Here is a 25315-nt window from a genome sequence, read left to right as displayed (position 1 = left end):
ATTTATTTATTTATTTATTTATTTTTTTGTTATTTGAATCTTCAACGGGTAATGTTTCAGATCTTCCTTTTGGTTATGGGTTCGTCAACGATGGTGCTTGTGGGTGGAAGATCTGGCAAGATCTATGGTGTATTTGTAGTAGATCTGTTCTTTGTAAGTAGATTTCTCGGGTTTATTTACAAGTCTAGGGTTTATTTACAAGATTTCTTCATTTTTTGTTTAAATTTATAGAATTTGACTGTGGTTAACGAGGGTTTATTTTTTTTGTTTAAATTTTTTGTTTATTAACGAGGGTTTATTTTTTTTGTTTAAATTTTTTGTTTATTTACTAGGGTTTATTTGACTGTGGTTTTTTTGCTAATTAATAGAAATATGATAGAATTTGAGCTTGAATTGTTCTTGAAATATCTATTGTTTGGATATTTTGTCTGTGATTGTTAGGGAGTTCATTAAAAATGTTTTTTAGTTGGATAAGTCCAAACTAGGGTTACTGGTTTAGTTGTTGAAAAGACATGCATAAAAGATTTTGTGGTTAGGTTTAGAAATGATTTAACTATTCTGTGGTTGAAAGTAATTGGTAATTTATTATATGAATAATGAACTTTGGATCAGGTTTATATGTGTATGAAGGATGGAATGTTTTCACTAATATTGTAGTGATTCATGATCAGAAAGGTTTGATTGTTGTGATATTATATCATTTAATGTAAGTTGTTTTTGTATTAATGAATTGTTATTCGTTTTAAGTATTTGTAGGAGTTCCACACTATCTATTGGGTACAATTAGCCCCATGGTTTAGTTTAGTGCAACGGTGAATGCAGGCGGTGAACGGTTAAAAAGCCAGAAGTCGAAGGTTACCGAAATTCAAAATGTAAGTACAATACATTACTCGAAAGGTTGATGTTGTTCAAGGTCTGTGTCACACCCCCAAAATCCCACCTGCGGAGTACTACCGCTTGGAGGCGTGACTGCCCAGGATCCAGCCACCAATCATACTGAACAAGCATATAAATAGTTATAAAAGTTTAACCATTCACGATTGGTGTTCCAAAACAAATAAGTTTAAGTTGCAAGCGGAAGCATAAGTTTAAAGTATAACATAAGTTCCAAAAGTTTCAAGTTTAACATAGTCTTGTAGCAATCCCTGTCCCACAACGATCTTCCTCCATGCAAGCTCCCACTGAGTACCTATGGTCCTGCAAAGCATGTAGTAACGAGTCAACAACTAGTTGAGTGAGTTCACGGGTGGGCGTTCGTTTTAGTTGTTTCGAAAACAGTTTACTTTATCTGGCATCCTGCCGTGGGGGTTACCCCATAGTTTTAAAAACGTGACCAGTTCGTTCCCAGTTACTCCGGCACTCCGGCCGTGGGGGCTACCCCATGTAGTTATCAGGCATTTCGGCCGTGGGGGCTACCCCATGTACATCATCTGGCTCTCCAGCCGTGGGGGCTACCCCATGTGTATACTAGACTCGTTACCGTATCGATTGCTGACTGTAGTCATGTTTATGTGCCCTGAAAACATCAATGTCTATCATCATTGACGTGCCACAGATCCATTAGTTCACGCCCGTCCTCTGCGGCACGGTGTGAGGCTTGTCAGACCTAAATAGCGCTATCTAACTAATGACCCGCTCGCCATTGGCCCGGCGATTAGTCGATACAAAAAGGAGGGACTTCGTGATAGAGTTTTAGTCTAGTACGTTTATCTGTCCATCCGGACGAGGAATCACATTCCTGAACCACTGACGTCCTACCCAAGGTAGACGAGGAACCCACGTTCCTGAATCCCGTTCCCAACCCAGGGAATCCCATGCTTTGTAAAGGGTGTGAACTCACCTTGGTTTGCTCGGCAGTCAAACACAGAAAGTCAATCAAGTCGCAAGTAGTCAATAACGTCCTAACACGGATATCACATATAATCAGATTCGAACCAAGTAGTGCACAAATGTTCAACACGTTTGGCAAGCACGTTTAGCAGTAACAGTTAACAGTCAACAGTAGCACATACGGTTCATAGGTTCAGCCCAACTACTTAGGCCCAAACACGTAAAAGCAGTTAACACAGAAGCCCATCAGTCTGGCCCATTAACTAAGGCCCAAAAAGTGTGGTCTCGAGTCGCAACCGGACTCGCAAGCATGGTCTCGAGTCATGCTGTGTGTGTTGATCTCAGGTGGTTGCGAGTCGCAACCGGTGTCGCAACCGTAGTCTCGGTTCATCATGCTAAGGTCTCGAGTCGCAACCGGACTCGTAACCTGTGGTTTCGGCTTGTCCTGTTATGGTTGCGAGTCGCAACCGCGTGGTCTCGAGTCATCACGCTGTGGTTGCGAGTCGCAACGGGTGATTGCGAGTCGGTAAGCTGTCATTTTCAAGTTCACGTGTTGATGCAGATATGGTCAGATTAATGGTACATTATAATCAGGCCCAAATCAGGAAACTACCAATAGCATTCCACTAACAGTTTTCCTAATCAGGTTACTAGTCAAAGATGGATCAAAATCACAAGGGTTTTCACATTCTTAACTATCATTCAAAGTGTTCTTCAAATGTTCAAACTCATATTCATCAAGTTCATAGCATATTTAACACTTATTTCAACCACAACTATGAACAATCATCAAGACATGATTTACTAGCATGCATTCTAACATGACAAACATACTCCTTAGCCGATTTGTTTAGTTTAAACACCCATTTTTTCGGATCCAAACCCAAGTGTAACCAATATCATTATTCACCTTTTTTTAACATACAATGAACCCATTTTTAACATCAAGCATTTATGCAAATTTTCAACACATAACAAGAACATTCATGAACCGATTTCTATGTATAACTCAACAACTTAACATATTGTCACATAATCTCATACAAACATAACATGAACACACTAACATTCAACAAAACATTAAGAACACTAACCGGTTATGGGTTTCGAGGGTGTGTGAAAAGCTTCCAACCGGGTGTGTGTGTGAGCCGATCCAAGTCCAAAGATCCAAGAATGATGGAGTGTGTTTGTGTTCTAGAGTTTAGGTGAGAGAGAGAAGTAGGAGAGTGTGTGGGTGTAATGTTTCAACAAAATGGCAAAGTTAACTAAGGATGGTGTATTTATAGTCAAGTTCCAAATGGTGCACCCTTAGTGGGTTTCGAGTGGGGTTCACGGCCCAAAGGCCTAACCGGCCAAAGGTTCTCGGCCCAAGGTCCAAAACCGATTACTAGTCACTCGAGACCTCATGGTCTCGAGTCGGGTTCCTTGTTGTTTCGTGTCGGGTTCTCGGTTCACATTTAACACGTACACATATATACACAATACACACATAACAAAGCACTTATCACATAAAAAGGTTCACGTTATCATTTTAACTAGTCACATAACGTTCAAGCAAGTTACAACGAAAGGTTCTAAATTTCGAGTTGTCACATCATCCCCAAGTTGAAAGAAATTTCGTCCCGAAATTTGATGGCACTCACTGAGGAAGCTAGTCAAGTTGTAAGGTTTTCCCGGTTATCCTGGGGTGTCACATCCACCCCCCGTTGATCTGGAATTTCGTCCCGAAATTCCGTAGCTTCAGCCTCAGTAGCGTTTGTACTGTTCTCAAACAGTTGGGGATACTTTTGTTTCATCCGATCTTCGCGCTCCCAGGTAAACTCTGGGCCGCGACGTGAGTTCCAACGAACTCGAACAAGAGGTATTCTAGTGTTCTTGAGGACCTTAACATCCCGGTCCGTGATCTCGACAGGTTCTTCGACGAATTTCAACTGTTCGTCGATCGTAAGTTCCTTCAGAGGAACTACGTGCGTCTCATCTGACAGACACTTCTTCAGATTCGACACATGGAAAACGTTGTGAACTGCACCGAGTTCTGTTGGTAATTTCAGTCGGTAGGCCACCTTGCCTATTTTCTCAAGAATCTCAAAAGGTCCAACGTACCGTGGGTTGAGTTTCCCTCGTTTACCAAAACGAACCACACCCTTCCAGGGTGAAACTTTGAGTAATACCCGCTCCCCAACCTGGAGCTCAAGTGGTTTCCTGCCCTTATCGGCGTATGCCTTCTGACGGTCACGAGCGGCCGCCATGCGTTGTCGTATTTGAGCGATCCGCTCAGTAGTGTCTACCACATGTTCTGGACCAGTGATTTGACTATCCCCCACCTCTGCCCAACAGAGGGGTGACCGGCATTTACGTCCGTACAATGCCTCAAACGGAGCAGCTTTAATGCTGGTGTGGTAGCTGTTATTGTACGAGAATTCTACGAGTGGCAGATGCTTTTCCCAGCTGTTGCCAAAGTCGATTACACAAGCGCGAAGCATGTCTTCTAGTGTTTGGATAGTACGCTCGGACTGCCCGTCCGTCTGCGGGTGGTACGCTGTGCTCATATCAAGACGTGAGCCAAAAGACTTGTGCATTGCCTGCCACAGTTCCGAAGTAAAACGTGCATCTCGATCAGAGATAATAGAAGTGGGCACCCCGTGCCTCGAAACAACTTCCTTGAGGTATATTTCTGCTAAAGTGGAGAATTTATCCGTCTCCTTGATTGCCAAAAAGTGTGCGGATTTTGTGAGTCGATCCACGATCACCCAAATAGTATCGTTCCCGCGCTGTGATCTAGGTAAGCCAGTAACGAAATCCATGGAAATTTGCTCCCATTTCCATTGTGGTATCTCTGGTTGCTGAAGTAGGCCTGAAGGTTTCTGATATTCCGTCTTGACTCGCGCACAAGTCAAACACTTGCTGACGTAAGTTGCTATGTGGGCCTTCATGCTAGGCCACCAATACGTGGTTTTAATATCGTGGTACATCTTGTCCGAACCAGGGTGTACCGAGTAGCGAGATTTGTGCGCTTCATCCATCACAAGTTCTCGTAATTTGCCATAGAGTGGGACCCAAATGCGTCCTGTTACATAATAAGCACCGTCTTCCTTCTGTTCTAAGCGTTGCCTTGACCCGCGTAGAGCTTCGGCTCTAATGTTTTCTGGTTTCAGTGCTTCTATCTGAGCAGCTCGTATTTGCGAAGGTAGACTAGAATGGATCGTGAGTTGTAGAGCTCTTACGCGCTTAGGCGTAGTGTCCTTTCGACTGAGGGCGTCCGCCACTACATTGGCCTTGCCCGGGTGATACCTGATAGAGCACTCGTAATCATTCAGCAGCTCGACCCATCGTCGCTGCCGCATATTCAGTTCCTTCTGCTTGAATATGTGTTCTAAACTTCTGTGGTCGGTGTAGATGGCGCACTTGGTTCCGTACAGGTAATGCCGCCATAGTTTAAGTGCGAAAACAACAGCTCCCAGCTCTAAATCATGTGTCGTGTAGTTCTTCTCGTGAACTTTAAGTTGTCGTGAGGCGTAAGCTATGACTTTATCTCGTTGCATCAATACACAACCAAGACCTTGAATTGATGCATCACAGTAAACCACAAAATCTTCTGTGCCCTCTGGCAGTGAAAGGATAGGTGCACTGCAAAGTCTATCCTTTAGATGCTGAAAAGCTAACTCTTGAGCATTTCCCCAATGATAAACAACGCCTTTCTGCGTTAGTAAGGTGAGAGGCTGCGCAATCTTAGAGAAATCCTTAATGAATCTCCTGTAGTAACCTGCCAATCCCAAAAATTGGCGAATTTCCTTCGGCATACGAGGTGCAGGCCAGTTCTTAATAGATTCCACTTTGGATGGATCAACGTGAATCCCATCCTTGTTCACCACATGCCCTAGGAAATGGACTTCACGAAGCCAGAAGTCGCATTTCGAGAACTTTGCGTAAAGCTGTTCCTTCCGAAGGAGTTCCAAAATAAGTCGTAGATGCTGTTCGTGCTCTTCTTTGCTCTTAGAATAGATCAGGATGTCGTCGATAAAGACTATAACAAACTTGTCCAGGTACGGTTTGCACACTCGATTCATCAAATCCATAAATACTGCCGGTGCGTTCGTCAGCCCAAACGGCATGACCAGAAACTCATAGTGCCCATAACGAGTTCTAAAGGCCGTCTTAGAGACATCCTCTTCCCGAACTCTCAGCTGGTGATATCCCGATCTCAGATCGATCTTTGAATAGTAGCTCGACCCCTGCAACTGGTCGAACAAGTCGTCAATACGCGGTAGAGGATAACGATTCTTCACAGTCACCTTGTTGAGTTCGCGATAGTCGATACACATTCTGAAGGTACCATCCTTCTTTTTCACAAAAAGTACTGGAGCTCCCCAAGGCGATGAGCTAGGACGAATAAAACCCTTATCCAAGAGTTCTTGTAGTTGCGTGGAGAGTTCTTCCAACTCTGATGGCGCTAAACGATAAGGTGCACGGGCTACAGGCGCGGCTCCAGGAGCTAAATCAATCTGAAACTCGACTTGGCGATGGGGCGGAAGACCAGGTAATTCCTCAGGGAATACCTCAGGATAGTCGCGTACAACGGGAAAATCTTCTAACTTCTTCTCCTTTTCTGTGGTATCAGTAACTAAAGCCAAAATCGCAGTGTGGCCCTTTCGTAAGCATTTCTGAGCCTTAAGAAGAGAGATGATGTTCTCAACAGCACTTCTCTTGTCGCCACGAATCATGAGAGGTTCACTACCTAAACCAGGAATACGAACGATCTTCTCGTTGCAAAGAATCTCTGCTCGGTGTTGGGATAACCAATCCATCCCAATGACAACGTCGAAACTACCCAAGATAATAGGAATAAGATCGATAGAGAAGGTCTGGTTAGCGAGAATAAGCTGACAACCCTTGACTACGTGCGAGGCTTCCAAACTCTTACCATTAGCTAGCTCTACGGTGTGCTTGTCGCTCAGGGGTGTAGGAATACGCTTAAGCATCTTACTAACTTCTAGTGACACATAGCTAGTATCGGCACCCGAATCAAATAAGACTGTAACATAAAAGTCGTCGAGAAGGAACTTACCCGTCACCACGTTGGGATCATTCCTTGCTTCACCTTGACCAATCACGAACACACGTCCCCTAGCACCATTGTTGTTGTTGTTCCCATTGTTACCATTCCCCTGATTGTTGTTGTTCTGGTTCAGTTGGGGACAATCCTTCTTGAAGTGGCCTTCAGCTCCACACTGAAAGCACCCTTTGTTGTTACCCTGCTGCTGTCGCTGGTTCTGCTGAGGTTGCTGACGATTCTGGTTGACGGGGTATGCGCTTCTGCAATCCTTTGCAACATGACCAGGCTTGTTGCATCGATGACAGTTGCCCCTGGTGCATGGCCCACTGTGGTGTAGGCTGCAGCGATTGCACTTGGGGTGATTCCCCTTGTATCCACCATGACTTTGACCACCAGACGACTGCTGACTGGGGGCTCTTGTGATCGTCCGTCTTTCTCTGCTGAGACTGAGTTTGCACTGAAGTTGAACCCCTGCTTGAAGTTCCATCCCATTTCCGTTTATCCCCACTAGAAGTACCAGAAGTAGTTGCAGCACCTATACGCTTCGGTAACTTGTTCTGCTCCACCGCTTGGTCAGTGAGACGGTGAGCCAACTGTACAACCTGCTGGATAGTAGTCAACCTCGCTGAAGTCACATGACTTTGGATCTCTGGCACCAAGCCCTTGAGATAGAGTTCAATTCGCTTATACGGAGGATCCACCATAGTAGGACACAACAAGGCAAGCTCATGCGATCTCTTAGTGTATGCCTCAATCTCCGATCCCGACATCTTAAGATTGTAGAACTCATCTTCCAGTTTGTGAATGTCGTCACGACTGCAGTATTCCTCCCTGATCATTTCCTTGAAGTTTTCCCATGGGGTGGCGTTGGCAGCAACCAACCCTAACATTTGTACTTGAGCATTCCACCACGTGAGAGCCAAACCCTCGAGAGTGCCAGTAGCATACTTCACCCTGCGCGCTTCAGGGCATTCGCACATTTCGAACACAGACTCCAGTTTCTCAAACCAGTGTAGGAGACCTACTGCTCCTTCAGTGCCGCTAAAAGTTGTGGGTCGACAGTCCATAAAGGTCTTAAAAGTGCACACCGGTGCCTGAGCATACTGACCTAAGGTATGTGAAAGAAAAGACAGAGATTATCACAAAGGTTGGTTCACGAGAGTAGGATCCAAATGATCCTAGAACAATTTCGGACTGCAGGATATACCTCCTGCGTGTGCAGCTGCGAGCGCTGCGGCAACTCGTTCGTTGATCAAAGCCGTCAACTGGGCTTGTGTCATGTTAACGCGTCCAGACATGGTTCTTCATAACAAGAGTAACACGTGTGAGAGAGGTTCGCGAAAGCACGATAGTAGGACAGAGTAAGCACGCACGTGTTCAAACAACAGTAGCTATACTAATCAAGCATACCATGAGCAGTGTACTACGCAACTAACAAGTAGGCAATATACATACATCATATTACCTAGAACGTCGAGCCTTGCATGAGGAGCGAAGTGTCGTTGTGGACCGTCGAGCGCTATACCGGTTATAGTCTGGTTTTAACAAAAACGTTTCTCCTTTATTAAAACCAAGTTCACTATAACCAATGGCTCTGATACCAATCTGTCACACCCCCAAAATCCCACCTGCGGAGTACTACCGCTTGGAGGCGTGACTGCCCAGGATCCAGCCACCAATCATACTGAACAAGCATATAAATAGTTATAAAAGTTTAACCATTCACGATTGGTGTTCCAAAACAAATAAGTTTAAGTTGCAAGCGGAAGCATAAGTTTAAAGTATAACATAAGTTCCAAAAGTTTCAAGTTTAACATAGTCTTGTAGCAATCCCTGTCCCACAACGATCTTCCTCCATGCAAGCTCCCACTGAGTACCTATGGTCCTGCAAAGCATGTAGTAACGAGTCAACAACTAGTTGAGTGAGTTCACGGGTGGGCGTTCGTTTTAGTTGTTTCGAAAACAGTTTACTTTATCTGGCATCCTGCCGTGGGGGTTACCCCATAGTTTTAAAAACGTGACCAGTTCGTTCCCAGTTACTCCGGCACTCCGGCCGTGGGGGCTACCCCATGTAGTTATCAGGCATTTCGGCCGTGGGGGCTACCCCATGTACATCATCTGGCTCTCCAGCCGTGGGGGCTACCCCATGTGTATACTAGACTCGTTACCGTATCGATTGCTGACTGTAGTCATGTTTATGTGCCCTGAAAACATCAATGTCTATCATCATTGACGTGCCACAGATCCATTAGTTCACGCCCGTCCTCTGCGGCACGGTGTGAGGCTTGTCAGACCTAAATAGCGCTATCTAACTAATGACCCGCTCGCCATTGGCCCGGCGATTAGTCGATACAAAAAGGAGGGACTTCGTGATAGAGTTTTAGTCTAGTACGTTTATCTGTCCATCCGGACGAGGAATCACATTCCTGAACCACTGACGTCCTACCCAAGGTAGACGAGGAACCCACGTTCCTGAATCCCGTTCCCAACCCAGGGAATCCCATGCTTTGTAAAGGGTGTGAACTCACCTTGGTTTGCTCGGCAGTCAAACACAGAAAGTCAATCAAGTCGCAAGTAGTCAATAACGTCCTAACACGGATATCACATATAATCAGATTCGAACCAAGTAGTGCACAAATGTTCAACACGTTTGGCAAGCACGTTTAGCAGTAACAGTTAACAGTCAACAGTAGCACATACGGTTCATAGGTTCAGCCCAACTACTTAGGCCCAAACACGTAAAAGCAGTTAACACAGAAGCCCATCAGTCTGGCCCATTAACTAAGGCCCAAAAAGTGTGGTCTCGAGTCGCAACCGGACTCGCAAGCATGGTCTCGAGTCATGCTGTGTGTGTTGATCTCAGGTGGTTGCGAGTCGCAACCGGTGTCGCAACCGTAGTCTCGGTTCATCATGCTAAGGTCTCGAGTCGCAACCGGACTCGTAACCTGTGGTTTCGGCTTGTCCTGTTATGGTTGCGAGTCGCAACCGCGTGGTCTCGAGTCATCACGCTGTGGTTGCGAGTCGCAACGGGTGATTGCGAGTCGGTAAGCTGTCATTTTCAAGTTCACGTGTTGATGCAGATATGGTCAGATTAATGGTACATTATAATCAGGCCCAAATCAGGAAACTACCAATAGCATTCCACTAACAGTTTTCCTAATCAGGTTACTAGTCAAAGATGGATCAAAATCACAAGGGTTTTCACATTCTTAACTATCATTCAAAGTGTTCTTCAAATGTTCAAACTCATATTCATCAAGTTCATAGCATATTTAACACTTATTTCAACCACAACTATGAACAATCATCAAGACATGATTTACTAGCATGCATTCTAACATGACAAACATACTCCTTAGCCGATTTGTTTAGTTTAAACACCCATTTTTTCGGATCCAAACCCAAGTGTAACCAATATCATTATTCACCTTTTTTTAACATACAATGAACCCATTTTTAACATCAAGCATTTATGCAAATTTTCAACACATAACAAGAACATTCATGAACCGATTTCTATGTATAACTCAACAACTTAACATATTGTCACATAATCTCATACAAACATAACATGAACACACTAACATTCAACAAAACATTAAGAACACTAACCGGTTATGGGTTTCGAGGGTGTGTGAAAAGCTTCCAACCGGGTGTGTGTGTGAGCCGATCCAAGTCCAAAGATCCAAGAATGATGGAGTGTGTTTGTGTTCTAGAGTTTAGGTGAGAGAGAGAAGTAGGAGAGTGTGTGGGTGTAATGTTTCAACAAAATGGCAAAGTTAACTAAGGATGGTGTATTTATAGTCAAGTTCCAAATGGTGCACCCTTAGTGGGTTTCGAGTGGGGTTCACGGCCCAAAGGCCTAACCGGCCAAAGGTTCTCGGCCCAAGGTCCAAAACCGATTACTAGTCACTCGAGACCTCATGGTCTCGAGTCGGGTTCCTTGTTGTTTCGTGTCGGGTTCTCGGTTCACATTTAACACGTACACATATATACACAATACACACATAACAAAGCACTTATCACATAAAAAGGTTCACGTTATCATTTTAACTAGTCACATAACGTTCAAGCAAGTTACAACGAAAGGTTCTAAATTTCGAGTTGTCACAGTCTGCAACAGTTTATATTTACAAAATTCTTTATGTCAGTTCAGTTTACGATCTGTTAATCGTATTTTCAGGTGCTGATTTGGCAAATTTGGTAAACGTGGCGGCTCTCAAGGTGGCAATGGACGGTGCAAAATCGGTAAGAGTCTGGTCAACTGGGTCCACACGAGTCGGTTACGAGATCATGGGAATGTATAAGGGCGCCAATAAATTATTTAAAATTACGTATCTGTTTTGGGTTTGGGGCATTGGTGCTGAGTTTTTTCCTAAAATGGTGTAGTTGGAAAAATTATTTACCTAAATGGGTACTTTGAAAATTATTTATCAAAATGGGTTTTTTTTTAAAACTAATTTTTTCTCACTCCTAATCTTTTTGGATAAAATAATTTCTTTTCAAAAATATGTTATTTAACATGAGTTAAAGGAAAATTTATAGTTCAATTAAAAAACAATTCGTGTGACTTTGAAAAAATTATTTGAATTTTATTTAAATTTTTTATTAATATTTATATTTATTTGAATGTTATCTACGAGGGACATGGTGGACCGGAGACGTCAAGATTCGTTAACGAGAATCTGTTTGCTAATCTCAAGAGTAAGTTTGGTTAAACGGTTTCAAGAATTCGATTCGATTGTGCAAGTGTGAAACTTTATAAAGTATTTGTTTATTTTGGTTCAGGATTTGCGTCTGAGGATCAAGATATGTCTGCGAATGTTATCACGATATGAGTTTCTTTCGGTTGTAAGAGAACAATGGCGGATATGCCCGCAAATAGCGTCTGTGGGGACGTGCCGTTCGGTTGTAAGAGAACAATTGCGAATGCTGGAGATTTGAGAGTGGTGTTAGGGAAAGCTGATCGAGAATGCAGGCGGTGAACGGTTAAAAAGCCAGAAATCGAAGGTTACCGAAATTCAAAATGTAAGTACAATACATTACTCGAAAGGTTGATGTTGTTCAAGGTCAGCAACAGTTTATATTTACATAATTCTTTATGTCAGTTCAGTTTATGATCTGTTTATCGTATTTTCATGTGCTGATTTGGCAAATTTGGTAAACGTGGCGGCTCTCAAGGTGGCAAAGGACGGTGCAAAATCGGTAAACATGTTTAAATTATTTATTAATATTTATAGGTGAATGAATTTGATTGCATTGTTTATAGGTGAATGAATTTGATTTAATGTTATTAAATTGTTGGCGACAAACAGGTTGGGAATGCTTTTATTCAGCAGTATTATCATATACTGCACCAGTCACCTGGGCTGGTTCATCGTTTTTATCAGGATATCAGTAAACTTGGTCGGCTCGAGGAAGATGGTTCTATGAGCATAACCACTACTATGGATGTACGGTCTCTGTTAAATCTTTTTAGTTCACAATACATGTGACAGTGGTATCTGTTTTTTTATTTTTAAAGTTTGTACTGGCATGCAGGCAATCAATGCTAAAATCTTGTCACTTAACTATGGTGACTTCAAGGCTGAGATCAAATCCGTTGATGCTCAAGAATCCCTAAACGGTGGAGTCAGCGTTCTGGTAACTGGATACATGACAGGAATGGATAATATTCAGCAGCAGTTCACACAATCTTTCTTCCTCGCACCTCAAGACAAAGGCTACTTTGTGTTGAATGACATGTTTCGCTACATGAACATTGACAACCATCATGACGAAGACCATGCTCCTACTGAGGATGTGGTGGCTTCCGCAACTCCCGAGCAAGGTGACACATTTGATGAACTGATGTTAGTCATTATATTGGAACTTGTATTGGTTTATTCCGTATTAATTTTTTGAAATGAAATGAGTTTCAGTGTCCGAGGTTGTTCCGGTGCCGGAGAATAATATTCCCGAGCAAGTTGCTGTATTGACAGAGGAATCTGAAGTGGAACCGGCTGTTCTTGTGGAGAATGGAGAAGTTCCCGTTGTTGAGGAAGATCCGGTTCCCGAGGTTGTTGATGAAGTGCAGGATTCTTCACAGCTGGCAGTTGAATCTCACACTAAAGTTGAGGAAATGCCAAAGAAGTCGTATGCATCTATTGTAAGTTACATGTTAGCAACATGTTCTATCTGATTTTCTTTTTCAGATAATGTTAGTTAACACTCATGTGGAGACATGTGACGTGTTGTTTTATGAATTGTGGAGAAAGATTAGAGGTGGCAAGATGGCGGGTTGTCTAACGGGTCAAATGGGATGGGTTGGTTTTGAAGGCTTGAAACACTTTCCTGTTCGTGTTGTTGTCAGCTCTAATCTGTCTACAAAATTCTAGAAAACAACACATGTTGCATATGGTGTTTTGCTTGCATGTGCTACATCTGAACCAGGATCATAGAAGAATAGGCTTTTGTAAAGTCATTTAATGACATGCTTTGTTGTTGTTGTTTAAGGTAATGGATATGAAACAGAATGGTGTGCCGTTTTCATCTCCAGCACCAGCACCCAGAAAACCACAACCAAGGAAACAAGAACAACATTTGAATATCGCTCTCCCAACTAATGTAGCTGCCGAGCCAGTGGCTTCCAATGCGGATGCTGTTGAAAACACTCTTCACGAGGAAGAAGGTATTCTTACATTAACTGTTGAAGTTGGGCATTTTAGTAATTACTATATCATATTTGGAATCATTTTCGGAGTAAATGTCATTTTCGTCTAGTGGTTTGGCCAGTTTTGCGACTTCCGTCCAAAAAAGACGAGTTAACAAAAAAGACGGAAATACCCCTGACTTAACAGAGAAAAATAGATGAGTTAATGATCCGGATGAAAATGGCAAGCTTAGATTTCAAACCTTTGGACGAAAGTCGCAAAACTGGTCAAACCTCAGGGACGAAAATGGCATTTTACTCTAATTTTTATAAATGTTACTTTTTTGAGATGTCTTACAATATTTATTATATGTCTGATTTGTATTTTTTATTGGACAGTTGAAGGTTACTCTGTGTATATCAAGGGTCTTCCAATGAATGCTACACATGCATTGTTAGAAGAGGAATTCAAGAAGTTTGGACCTATCAAGCCCAATGGTATTCAAATTCGAAACAACAGGGTATGTTTCGACGCACTTGTCATTTGTTTATCATTATTTTTTATACACCCCCGATACTCATATAGCAGCAACAGGGATTCTATTTTGGTTTCGTTGAATTTGAGGTGCCAGATGCGGTTCAAAAGGCGATTGAGGTATGTGCAAGTTAACAACATGATTTTGTTTATTTAGTTGAATGTGACATTGTATTGTTTAACGTTCAGGCTTCACCGATCACGATCAATGGAAAAAATGCTGTTGTTGAAGAGAAGCGATCTACAATCTCTAAAGGTGTTGCTCTGAATATGCAAAAGCACAATAAGATTAACCTATATAATATTTTAACTATGAAATTTCAGTCGTGGAGTATAGCTAGAAGTATTACCCCTTTCAAATACCAAATGGTTTAGTTAGAATCCAACTTCAAGTTATAATCCAAAGACTTTTTTGATATTCTTAATAAGTCTTTAGTTAGAATAATATCTTTTAATATATCTCAACTTTTTCAAAAACCAAGTAATGTCAGGATCTTTTGTTTGACTTTTGTCCTTTTTGTTTTTTTTACTACTTACCGTGTACTGCTTTACATCTACAGCTGTAAAGAACAGAGTTTACTGTTGTCTCTTGCTTGCTTCAGTCTCTATAAGTACTTCATCAAGCTCAACACTCTACAAACCCTCAACTACACTCAACTGACTTACTGCTTTTACATCTACTGTTGTCTGAAAGAGAGCATGCTTGCTTCAGTCTCTACAAATACTTCATCAACCTCAACACTCTACAAACACTCAACTGAGACGAATTAAACTTTCAAATTGTAAGTTTATCTCAGTTGAACTAAATCCTACTTTTAAATCTTGCATCAATTAAATCTTCAAAACATCAACCTAACAGCTTCTATTTTACTTCGATTTCAGAATATATTGACTCTTTGCATCTGGATCTTGCATTGTTTCTCGGCTCTCACATCAAGGTTTCACATTTTTTGTCGTCTGTAACAAAATTCTGCCTCTTGCATTGTTGTAAGTTCTTCTAAATTTCTTGGTTTTTTTGTAACTTTTAACTGTGGCTTTTAACTTTAGAAGGTTGTAAATGTTGAAATAACTGTGGTTTTTGGATCTGTATTGTTTAACTGCCTCTTTGTTTTTTTTTATTAATTAGTTTTTGTTGTTGAATCCAGATGTATTGTTTAACTGCCTCTTTGTTTTTTATTTAATTGAAAGGGTTAAAATTCTGTCAAAATTTTATCGGTTAAAGGTTCATTGTTTTATCGGTTAAAATCCTACCTCTTTGCATATATCCCCTTATTTAACTAAACCTGCTCTAAAGTCACTAAACACAAATAAGAAGTCCAAGCTGGGCATCACATGGCACCACAGAGTCCCCCTTTCAAAAGAAATTACAACACTTATTATATCTTTTTAAATATATGATATGCAAAGTTTAATCTAACATCCAACTTTATAAAAGTGTCTCAGTAAGATTATTTATATATATATATATATATATATATGAAAAGTTAACAACTTAGAATTAAGAAACAGGAAACGCAACACTGTACTATAAATAAATTTAATTGTAAAATGTTGGTAATACTAGGTTAGATACCCGTGATTACACGGATTGAATATTTAAAACTTGGTATTTAATTTTTTAAAAGAGTGAGTTACAAATTTGGATTAGTAAATTTTATTTCAAATTCAAATTCAAATTAATTTATAATTTCAAACCAAAACATCCTGCACATGTATAATGATTAAACCAAATAAATTACACCATAAAAATGTTGTAGACACCCTACTTTATGTACTTTTAATGATATTTTGTAAACTCACACTAAAAATTCAGTTAGGTTTTATCATATTTACATATTGTTGAAACTTTATGTATATTCACATGTAAAGTACTATTTCTTTTACAGTTTGATCAAAGTTGGTTTATGTATGAATTTATATGCTTGATTAACATTAGTTCACATGTTAACTATGATAATTAGCATGTTAATTAGTGTTTACTTCACATACGAGGCACATTTAAAACTTGGTATTTAAAAGCCGATCTGAACATTGCTATATACCCATGATCTGAACATCTGAATTCATGAAATTGTTCCAGAGTTATATACCCATGATCTGAACATCTGAATTCATGAAATGAACTTTGTTTTGAATAATTAATAAATTTCAAAGATAACTTGCTATATACCCATGATCTGAACATCTGAATTCATGAAATTGTTCCAGAGTTAACATCAAAACAAAGTATCTTTTTTTTACAGGCATCCCAAAATTCATTCAGTGTAAAATATGAACTATTTTTAAAGAAAATACCATTAGACCAGTTAAATGGGTACTGGTACTTATGTAATTGAAGTTTTATAAAGAAGCTAATTTTCCTCCATAATGTAGTCTCATATTATAAATGTGTATCATCAACATCACTTGCCTGTATTTTGCATGTAAATTTTTGTAATAATGAAATCATCTTTGAACACGGCAGTAAGCCGTACAGAGATGAGAGACGAGTAATATGCCGATGACTTATTAATAAATCCATTAGGCGGGGCTGAAAGCTAAATTACTAACAGATAGAGTTGATTTGAATTTGAAATCTCAAATCGATACTAACCAGAAACGCAGAATCGTGATGAATTTGGTATTTGATATTCGGAAGAAAAATCGAGCGATATATAATTAGGATTTGAAAACGTGATATGCGGCATAATTTTGACTTTGTTTTAAACTGATGCCGTCAAAAGTAACAGGAAGATAGGAGGTATATATTATTTAGTTTAGTTAATTATTAATTATTATTTAATTATTAATGAATCACTAAATTCTTAAAACACTTCCCTCCAAAACGGTGAATTGTTAAGGTTGCCACATGGCAACCCAAAATCCTCATTTATTAGATAGGATAGATAATACAATTGGTGGGGTGTTATGTAACTATATATGTGCATCAATATTTAAGTGTGTATACAACGTAACAACTAGAATATTTTTTACACAAGAATAAATATAGACATTCCTCTAATACCTTCAAATTTTCAATAACTAAACTAAATGCATATTTGTTCAATGGTAATGTATTCAATTGCATGCATATAGTTATTTCTACAAGATGTGTTTACTGACATTTATAATTCATTATTGTGTGTGGTCATTTTATACTCTTTTAGTTAGGTATGTTAACTTCTGGAGTAACGAATGGGTGGTGGTTCATTGGTAAATGCAAAGCCTTTAAAACACCTAGGTTGGGAAGGGGAAGGTCTTGGGTTTAAGTCACACATGTTGGGAAGGTTTAAGGTCTTGGTTTTTTTGTAATTTTTAACTGTGGCTTTTAACTTTAGAAGGTTGTAAATGTTGAAATAACTGTGGTTTTTGGATCTGTATTGTTTAACTGCCTCTTTGTTTTTTTTTTATTAATTAGTTTTTGTTGTTGAATCCAGATGTATTGTTTAACTTCCTCTTTGTTTTTTATTTAATGGAAAGTGTTAAAATCCTGTCAAAATTTTATCGGTTAAAGGTTCATTGTTTGATATACCTGTTTCCTAATTGTCTGTTTACCTTTGTTTATTTGTCAACTAGGAAAAAATGTGGTTTTACATACTAAAAAAATTGTATAAACATTTCCGTTCGTTAATATAACAGGATCTTTTTCAACTATTTGATACCAATAAATTAAAATTTTATTTCTTTATTTTTAATTAAATGTATTTTTGGACTATTAAACTAAAAAAATTATGCCGTAATTTTTTTACAATAACTTATATTATAGGGTGATTTGCATATATCCCCCTTTAAATCTTTTTTATTGCATATTTACCCAACTCATAAATAATATTGCATATATCCCCTTATTTAATGAAAAAAATTGCAAATTTACCCATTGTGATTTATTTTCTTAAAAATATATTATTGATTGACTCTTTTACCCTTAATTCTATTAATACCTTTAAAAGTTTTCTATATTTTAATATTTATCTATTTTTAACTTTTTTTTGTTATTTTTTTTTTACCAAATTGTGTTTTTTAACGGTGGGCTAATTAGCTTTTTTTTTGGTCTTTTTCTTATCTTGCATTTTTACTAGGTTTCTCTTTTAGTTTTTTGTTCATTATATAAAGACATGAAATATTTTAAATTATTGCAAACTGTGATAAAATCTAAACTAAACTTAAGACCACAACAGTGTTCTTCCCCTGTGATAAAAACACCTTCTTTGATCTTCATTTTTTAAACCCATTCCAAGAGCACCACACATCAACCAAGCAATCCCAACATTTGCCGAAAAATAAGAACAAATAATACCTAGAAAATGTCAACTGTTACCCAATATAACCATGCCATTACCAATCAGCAGTCAGCATAATAGAATGAACAAAAGGTCGTTGGAGTCGTCGTTTCGGTAAAAAACAAAGAGGTCGTATCGTTTCCGCTAATCCAGCCGAAGGAGAAAGGTACTACTTACGCCTACTTTTGTCAAATGTCAGAGGGCCTACTTCTTTTGAACATCTTTGCACAATTAATGGTCAACAGTGTGCGACATTTCGGAAATCAGCTCTTGAGTTAGGCTTAATAGAAGACGATGAATATCTATCACAATGTCTCGAAGAAGCCTCTACGTTTCAGTTTCCCAATGCTCTTAGAAGGTTATTTGCGACCATAATGATTTTTTGCCAACCTGGAGATATTCGAAAGTTATGGAATGACCACTTTGATTCACTGTCTGAAGATCATCGGTTACACTGTCAAAGTATAGAACGAGTTCAAAATATGGTTCTTACCGAAATTAGTGTCTTGGTACAATCCATGGGTAAAAATTTCAATGAGTTCGACCTTCCTAAAATAACAGACGATGTTAACTTACAAGATACAGGTTATCGTGAGTTACAAGCAGAGTATGGGATTGTTTTGGAACCTGAACACTTGAGTGCCAAAGATTCACTTAATTCGGACCAAAAAAAACGTGTTTGATGAGATCATGATGCATGTTGATAATGATCTTCCAGGCGTGTTCTTTATTGATGGTCCAGGTGGAACTGGAAAAACATTTTTGTACATTGCCTTGCTAACTGAAATTCGGTCACGTGGTCTTATTGCCCTCGCAACAGCTTCATCAGGTGCAGCGGCTAATAATATGCCAGGAGGTAGAACGGCTCACTCGAGATTCAAGATTCCTCTTAATCTTGAAAATAATTCAATGTGCAATATCAAAAAACAGAGTGGGGCCGCTAAACTGATTCGGTCTACCAAAATAATCATATGGGATGAAGCGTCGATGGCTAAACGACAGGCGATAGAGGCAGTCGATCGTACATTCCAAGACATTATAGGTGTTAGTCTCCCATTTGGTGGAAAGATAATGGTTATGGGAGGTGACTTCAGACAAGTGTTGCCGGTTATTAAACGTGGCACTCGAGCACAGATTGTAGACTCCAGCGTACGAATGTCACCTCTTTGGTCTTTGACTAAGAATATGCGGTTGACCATAAATATGAGAGCGCTAAAAGATCCATGGTTTTCTAAATTTCTTTTAAGAGTCGGCGATGGAACTGAAGAACCAATCGAAGGAAACTATATCTGCATACCCGATGACATGACAATTCAGTGCAACAACAGAGAAAACGCTATAAAAGAATTGATCCATGCCATCTTTCCATCAATTGAAGATAATGTGTATTCTTCAGATTATATAATCTCTAGAGCAATATTGTCCACTAAAAATGATAGTGTTGACGAGATTAATAATCAAATGATTGAAATTTTTCAAGGGGAGGAAAAAGTTTATTACAGTTTTGATGAAGCTGAAGACGATCAGCGCAACTTCTATCCGGTCGAGTTCTTAAACTCGCTAAATGTTAGTGGTTTGCCGCCTCATAAGCTTCGTTTAAAAATTGGATGCCCAATAATATTGTTACGTAATATCGATCCATCACATGGCCTGTGTAATGGCACGCGATTGATATGTAAGGGTTTCATGCGAAATGTTATTGATGCGGAAATTGCAGTCGGTCAACATGCCGGCAAAAGAGTTTTTTTGCCAAGAATCCCTCTAACCCTTTCTGAAGATGACATGTTCCCATTCAAGCTGAAAAGAAAACAATTTCCAATTCGACTTAGCTTTTCCATGACGATTAATAAAGCTCAAGGTCAAACAATTCCGAACGTTGGTATTTATCTTCCGGATTCTGTATTTTCACATGGACAACTTTATGTCGCGTTATCAAGAGGGATTTCAAGACAAAGTACGAAGGTGTTGGTTCATCTCGCCAAAGAATTCAAACAAAGCGGAGTTTACACATCAAATGTTGTCTACCAGGAAGTGTTGCGTGATTAATTAATCGCATCCGAATAAAAAAGAAGGTAAGTTAGTAGATTTTGTGCCTTATTTGCTTCCAGAAATTACCTTTTAATTACTATTTTAAACCACCTGTAGGCGTCTAACATTTTTTTATGTGTCGAAATCTGGTACAGTGGAGGAGAAGGTACAAGAAAGTCATAAGCGAACGGATGTATTGGTAAAACAGGAAGAGATACAAGACTCCCCGCATGGTGTTTTTATTGTTTTGTCTAGCTACTTGACTGTTTTGAACTCTTCTTGTTTTTAATTACATCTACTTCCTTGTTTTGTACTATTCTTATAGAAGATCACCAAATACTCGACAAACTAACAGAAAAACCAGTGCCATTGTATCACGAATAAGAAAACTAACTTAAGTACTATACAATATTTCATGAGACGACGGATAAACTAACGGTAAACAATTATACTATTGTAAATTTCCACTCCCGCCGCATTGCGCGGGTAAGTGACTAGTATATATATATATATATCTTCATACATAATATACAACATGTGATCAATATAATAACAACAAATGTTACTCACATTAATTGCAGAAATCATGGCATCATCTGATTCGTCTTCAGTAAACGCCCCAATCAATATTATTAGAAATGATCAACATTGTCCAACACCAATGCAATCTGAAAAAGGGTTAATTCCTATAATTGATTCATCTTGTGCTGTTGCATCTATCGACCCCATATATGACATTGTGACAGATGATAATTTTGAAATCCCGTATAACACACAGTCATATTCTGATTCTGGATCGTCTTATTATGTGTTAACTTCATCAAATACACCACAACAACTACAATTCCTACATAAAGAACAGAAAGGTATTACATTACTCCATCAACATTTGTTTAAAAACAATTTACATATTGACTATTCATGCATTAGGTTACAACATAATTCTGTCATTCTTTTATAATATGCATTATGAACCTTATATTCATTTACTCATTCAACAGGTACATTTATAAGTTCAGTTTATTCGTCCCCCGATGGTACCAAATTTTGGACTCCCGACATTGACATTCAATACATGCCATCAATTGGAAGTGTATTCCAACACTGGGATGATGCTATGATGATGTATAAACAATACGCTTCAAAGGCTAGATTTTCTGTCCGTATTAGCACTTTGAAATCAAAGCCAGACCCATCCAATCCTAGCATAAGAATTCCTACACATTGGTACCTTTTATGTTCAACAAATGGCAAGCCAAAACATAACACTTTCGATTCATCACTACCACCTACAAACAACAAACGACGTAGCCGATACACCGTCTCTAATTGTGGTGCATGTGCCCGTTTTCGATATTTGGAAACAACAAAACAATTTCAATTATATAGTATTGTTAAGCAACATAATCATTGCATGATGAGTAATGAAAATGCTGATCTTCTCAGACAAAATAGACAAGTAACTTTTGAAGATCAACAATTTATACATCGGGTCGGGTTAAACAAAATTGGGCCAAGCATTGCCCACAATATTCAAGTTTCCTTAAAAGGTGGACCACAAAATGTGAAGGGTACTACAGTGGATTTTAAAAATGTAAGTAGAGACTTTCGATTATTCATTGGTGCCTGCGATGCAAACCTTTTTGTTGACACCTTACAAGCAAGAAGCCAAAACCGTCAAGATTTCATCTTTGAATATGTTGTTACAAACAACGAGCTTCGTTCCGCTTTTTGGGCTAACTTTGTATCCTTACGTAATTACGAAGCTTTCGGAGATGTATGTGGATTTGATGCTACATATGATACAAACAAGTATGTCAACTTTCAGTATTATTAAATAACAATATATTTATAATCACATGTTTAGATGTAATTCATGCACATATGCATATGTTGTATATTCATTTTTTGTATATTAATATGTATACATATATACATAACATACTTACTTCAAATTTATTATAATTTGCATGTTATGCACTTATGCATACACCATATATTTATTTATTATTTGCCTCATATCAACTTATGCATAACTGCATATAATCATATTATGCTATTTAAAATATACATATATAACATTAACCACATGCATATATGCATACAATATCATCTGCATACATGTTTGTATTCATATCATTACTCATACATTACATCATATGCATATGTGCATATGTTAATATAACACTATATTCTATTTTATCATCATACACATAAATTCTGATTATTCACGCCTACATACCACAACATACATTTTTTTACATACATGTCGTAACTTTATTTTATGATTTGTATTATTAATACATATTACAATACATATGTTGCAGATACAAGATGATTTTTGTTCCATTTACTGGTGTTGATCACCACAAACGTTGTGTACTTTTCGGTGCTGGATTACTATATGATGAAACAATTGAATCATACACTTGGCTGCTCCAAATGTTCCTTAAAGCCCACAAAAAACAACCTTCACTTATACTTACTGACCAGGATGCTTCTATGAAACAAGCTGTGTTAAATGTATTCACCGAATCCACCCATCGTTTATGTATGTGGCACATAACGGATAAACTGCCCGCCAAGGTAACGATATTATTAACTTTATCTTATTCAATATTTCAATGTACATATATATCATCATTCTTTTACTAATATTATAATTTAACATTTTTTATTTATGAATTGTTAACCACTTACAGATATCTGGTGATATACTTGCAAATGGGAATCTGAGAAAATCAATACACAAACTTGTTTGGAACTTGTTCATAACAGTTGAAACATTTGAATCACAGTGGCAACTTTTAATGAAGGAGTATAAACTTGAAAATCACAAATGGTTGACCGATATGTATAACATTCGCACACGTTGGGCACCATGTTATTTCAGAGATATTCCGTTATGCTGTTTGATGAAAATGACATCCAGGTGCGAAAGTTCTAATGCACGTTTCAAAACAATCTCTAGAGAAACAAACTCCCTTGTCCAATTCTTAATGTGCTATGATACTGCTGTTGATTCCAATCGTAATAAACAACGTAAGAATGAGTTAGATAGTGACACACGCACACCAAAATTTTTAACAACCCTTCCCATTGGCTCTAAATGTCACTTTCCTTTTTACAATATGTTAAATGCATATAGATTAATGATTTGCATCAGTTTTCGTAACATCGGCTCTAAATGTCACTTTCCTTTTTTCCCTTTCATCACCTGTTGTACAAACATGCAATTAAACAATGTTAATGTAGGATCGTTCTCGGCCCTGTTTGAGTCATTCAGAGAAGTTCGTATCCGAATTAAGAGGCGGAAACTAATAATTCGGTGCTATTTAAGCTGTATACACTTTAAACTTGCTGTATTATTGATATCTTGCAAGATTACACGATCTGACAACACTTCGGCAGAGTACCGGAACAAAACACCATCAACTATCTGTTTTCTGATCGCTCATAGGACCTATATATAGACTTTCTGGTCCGCTCATACGTACATGTACGTATGAGCGGTCCTACATTGACAGAAAAGCGGTCCTAGCACATGTCCTAATAAGCGATCCTGATCTAAGACTGACACAAAAGCGGACCTAGTCTATTGACTAATAAGCGATCCCTATACAACTTGTATTTCTAGGTATCCGTGCCATATCTGATCTGTTCATTCTTCAAGACTCGATGTAAGACGTAGTCAGCAGACGTAAGTGCACCAACAGACTCCCCCTCGGATGTTGACGGAGTCTTCATAGAGTCTTCGCACATGTCTATCTACAATCTTCATCAGTCGACAATCTGCCTCTGAAATATCTATCGCTTCAAGAATCCTCAGTTTTTATCTTCATCATCAACAAACTCTTTTCTCTTGAATGTTGACACGGTGTCTTCAGACTCCCCCTCTCACACAGCTGGGATCGTAGTCTGGAATTCAAACTTTCACTGGTTCTAAAATCGTTAACAGGCTCCCATCAGGTTCCAAATCGATACCTGGCTCCATTCTCTCTCAAGATCAATATCTGGCTCAAGTCCTGCACAATCTCTACCAAACCATAAGTTTCTACAAAATAATTTTTCAACAATTTAGAAACTATATTAAACCAAAACAGTAATGATTTTGCATTCAAGAATTTATTACTGATTCTTATCAAAACAACTTTACCATCTACACACAAACACTTCCCAAACCAGTTCTTCAAGTTTAGCACTTTGAATTTCGAAAATCAGCATCTCAACACCAGTTGTCGAAAATCTTTTTGACTTTTCAAAATTTATACTAAAACACACCAAAAATCTTTTTGGATTTTCTGAATGAAAGTAAATGCATAAATGAAATATTTACAGTCAATATTTTTTGTGAGTTTGTGCAAGAGGATCATATCAGTTTTGAGACATATCACTAACACCGTTAAGCTTTAAACATTCTCAGTTCTAAACAATTTACCTAGATTGTCAGTATGTTTGTCCACTTAAATTTTCACACAAATTTCAATTGATTCGAGATACGATATTAATGTTTTATAGACTTAAACTTAATTGTGTATCACTCCACTTGAATATACTCCCGTATCCAGATCCCAAATATTCAGTCTTACAGGTGAGTATACAACAGATGATATCTGTAAAGGGGTAGATGCGAAACCGTGAGAGCTCAGGTCAGAACTTCCGTTCAGCAGAGAGATGACGGCTTGACTTTTGGTGGGTCCCCTTTAGAGGATCTTTTTTACAACAGCAATGACTATCAATTTTATTGTTTAATCAGATTGCTGAGGGCAGCGCTTATGTTTCAAAGCTTTTCGCAGAAAGTATTATTCGGGGACTAGGTCAGTATTTCCATACAGCAGAAGTCCCGGAATAATACCCCAGATATCACTGAGCATAAAGACCTAGTATCTCAGAATACAGGACCTTTCAAACAAGATTTCGGGGGTTACCCATATATCCAAGAATAGTTACCCACGAATCAAGCAAGTTTGATTTAGGTG

General features: G+C 38.6%; 2 protein-coding genes and 1 long non-coding RNA gene across 3 annotated transcripts; all 3 read left to right on the top strand.

The window, feature by feature from the left end:
- Nucleotides 1-758: 758 nt before the first annotated feature.
- LOC118491667 lies at nt 759-11294 on the top strand. Its single transcript, XR_004891822.1, has 2 exons — nt 759-872; nt 11067-11294. It is a non-coding gene; the product is annotated as an uncharacterized LOC118491667 (long non-coding RNA).
- Nucleotides 11295-11855: 561 nt separating this feature from the next.
- Nucleotides 11856-15110, top strand: LOC110883141 (nuclear transport factor 2). Its single transcript, XM_035989355.1, has 11 exons — nt 11856-11871; nt 11997-12088; nt 12199-12336; nt 12425-12713; nt 12805-13031; nt 13379-13553; nt 13914-14035; nt 14110-14169; nt 14239-14305; nt 14610-14831; nt 14932-15110. The coding sequence occupies exons 1-10, from the start codon at nt 11856-11858 to the stop codon at nt 14708-14710; spliced, it is 1287 nt and encodes a 428-aa protein (XP_035845248.1). The 3' UTR covers nt 14711-14831; nt 14932-15110.
- Nucleotides 15111-18998: 3888 nt separating this feature from the next.
- LOC110883140 (ATP-dependent DNA helicase PIF1-like) lies at nt 18999-20354 on the top strand. Its single transcript, XM_022130971.1, has one exon. The coding sequence runs from the start codon at nt 18999-19001 to the stop codon at nt 20352-20354; it is 1356 nt and encodes a 451-aa protein (XP_021986663.1).
- The last annotated feature ends 4961 nt before the right edge of the window (nt 20355-25315 follow it).

Source organism: Helianthus annuus, chromosome 4 (genome assembly GCF_002127325.2).
Source record: "Helianthus annuus cultivar XRQ/B chromosome 4, HanXRQr2.0-SUNRISE, whole genome shotgun sequence".
In the NCBI taxonomy this organism is placed as follows: Eukaryota; Viridiplantae; Streptophyta; class Magnoliopsida; order Asterales; family Asteraceae; genus Helianthus; species Helianthus annuus.
The sequence above is the reverse complement of the archived record's forward strand: the minus strand, read 5'-3'. Positions and strand labels throughout refer to the sequence as shown.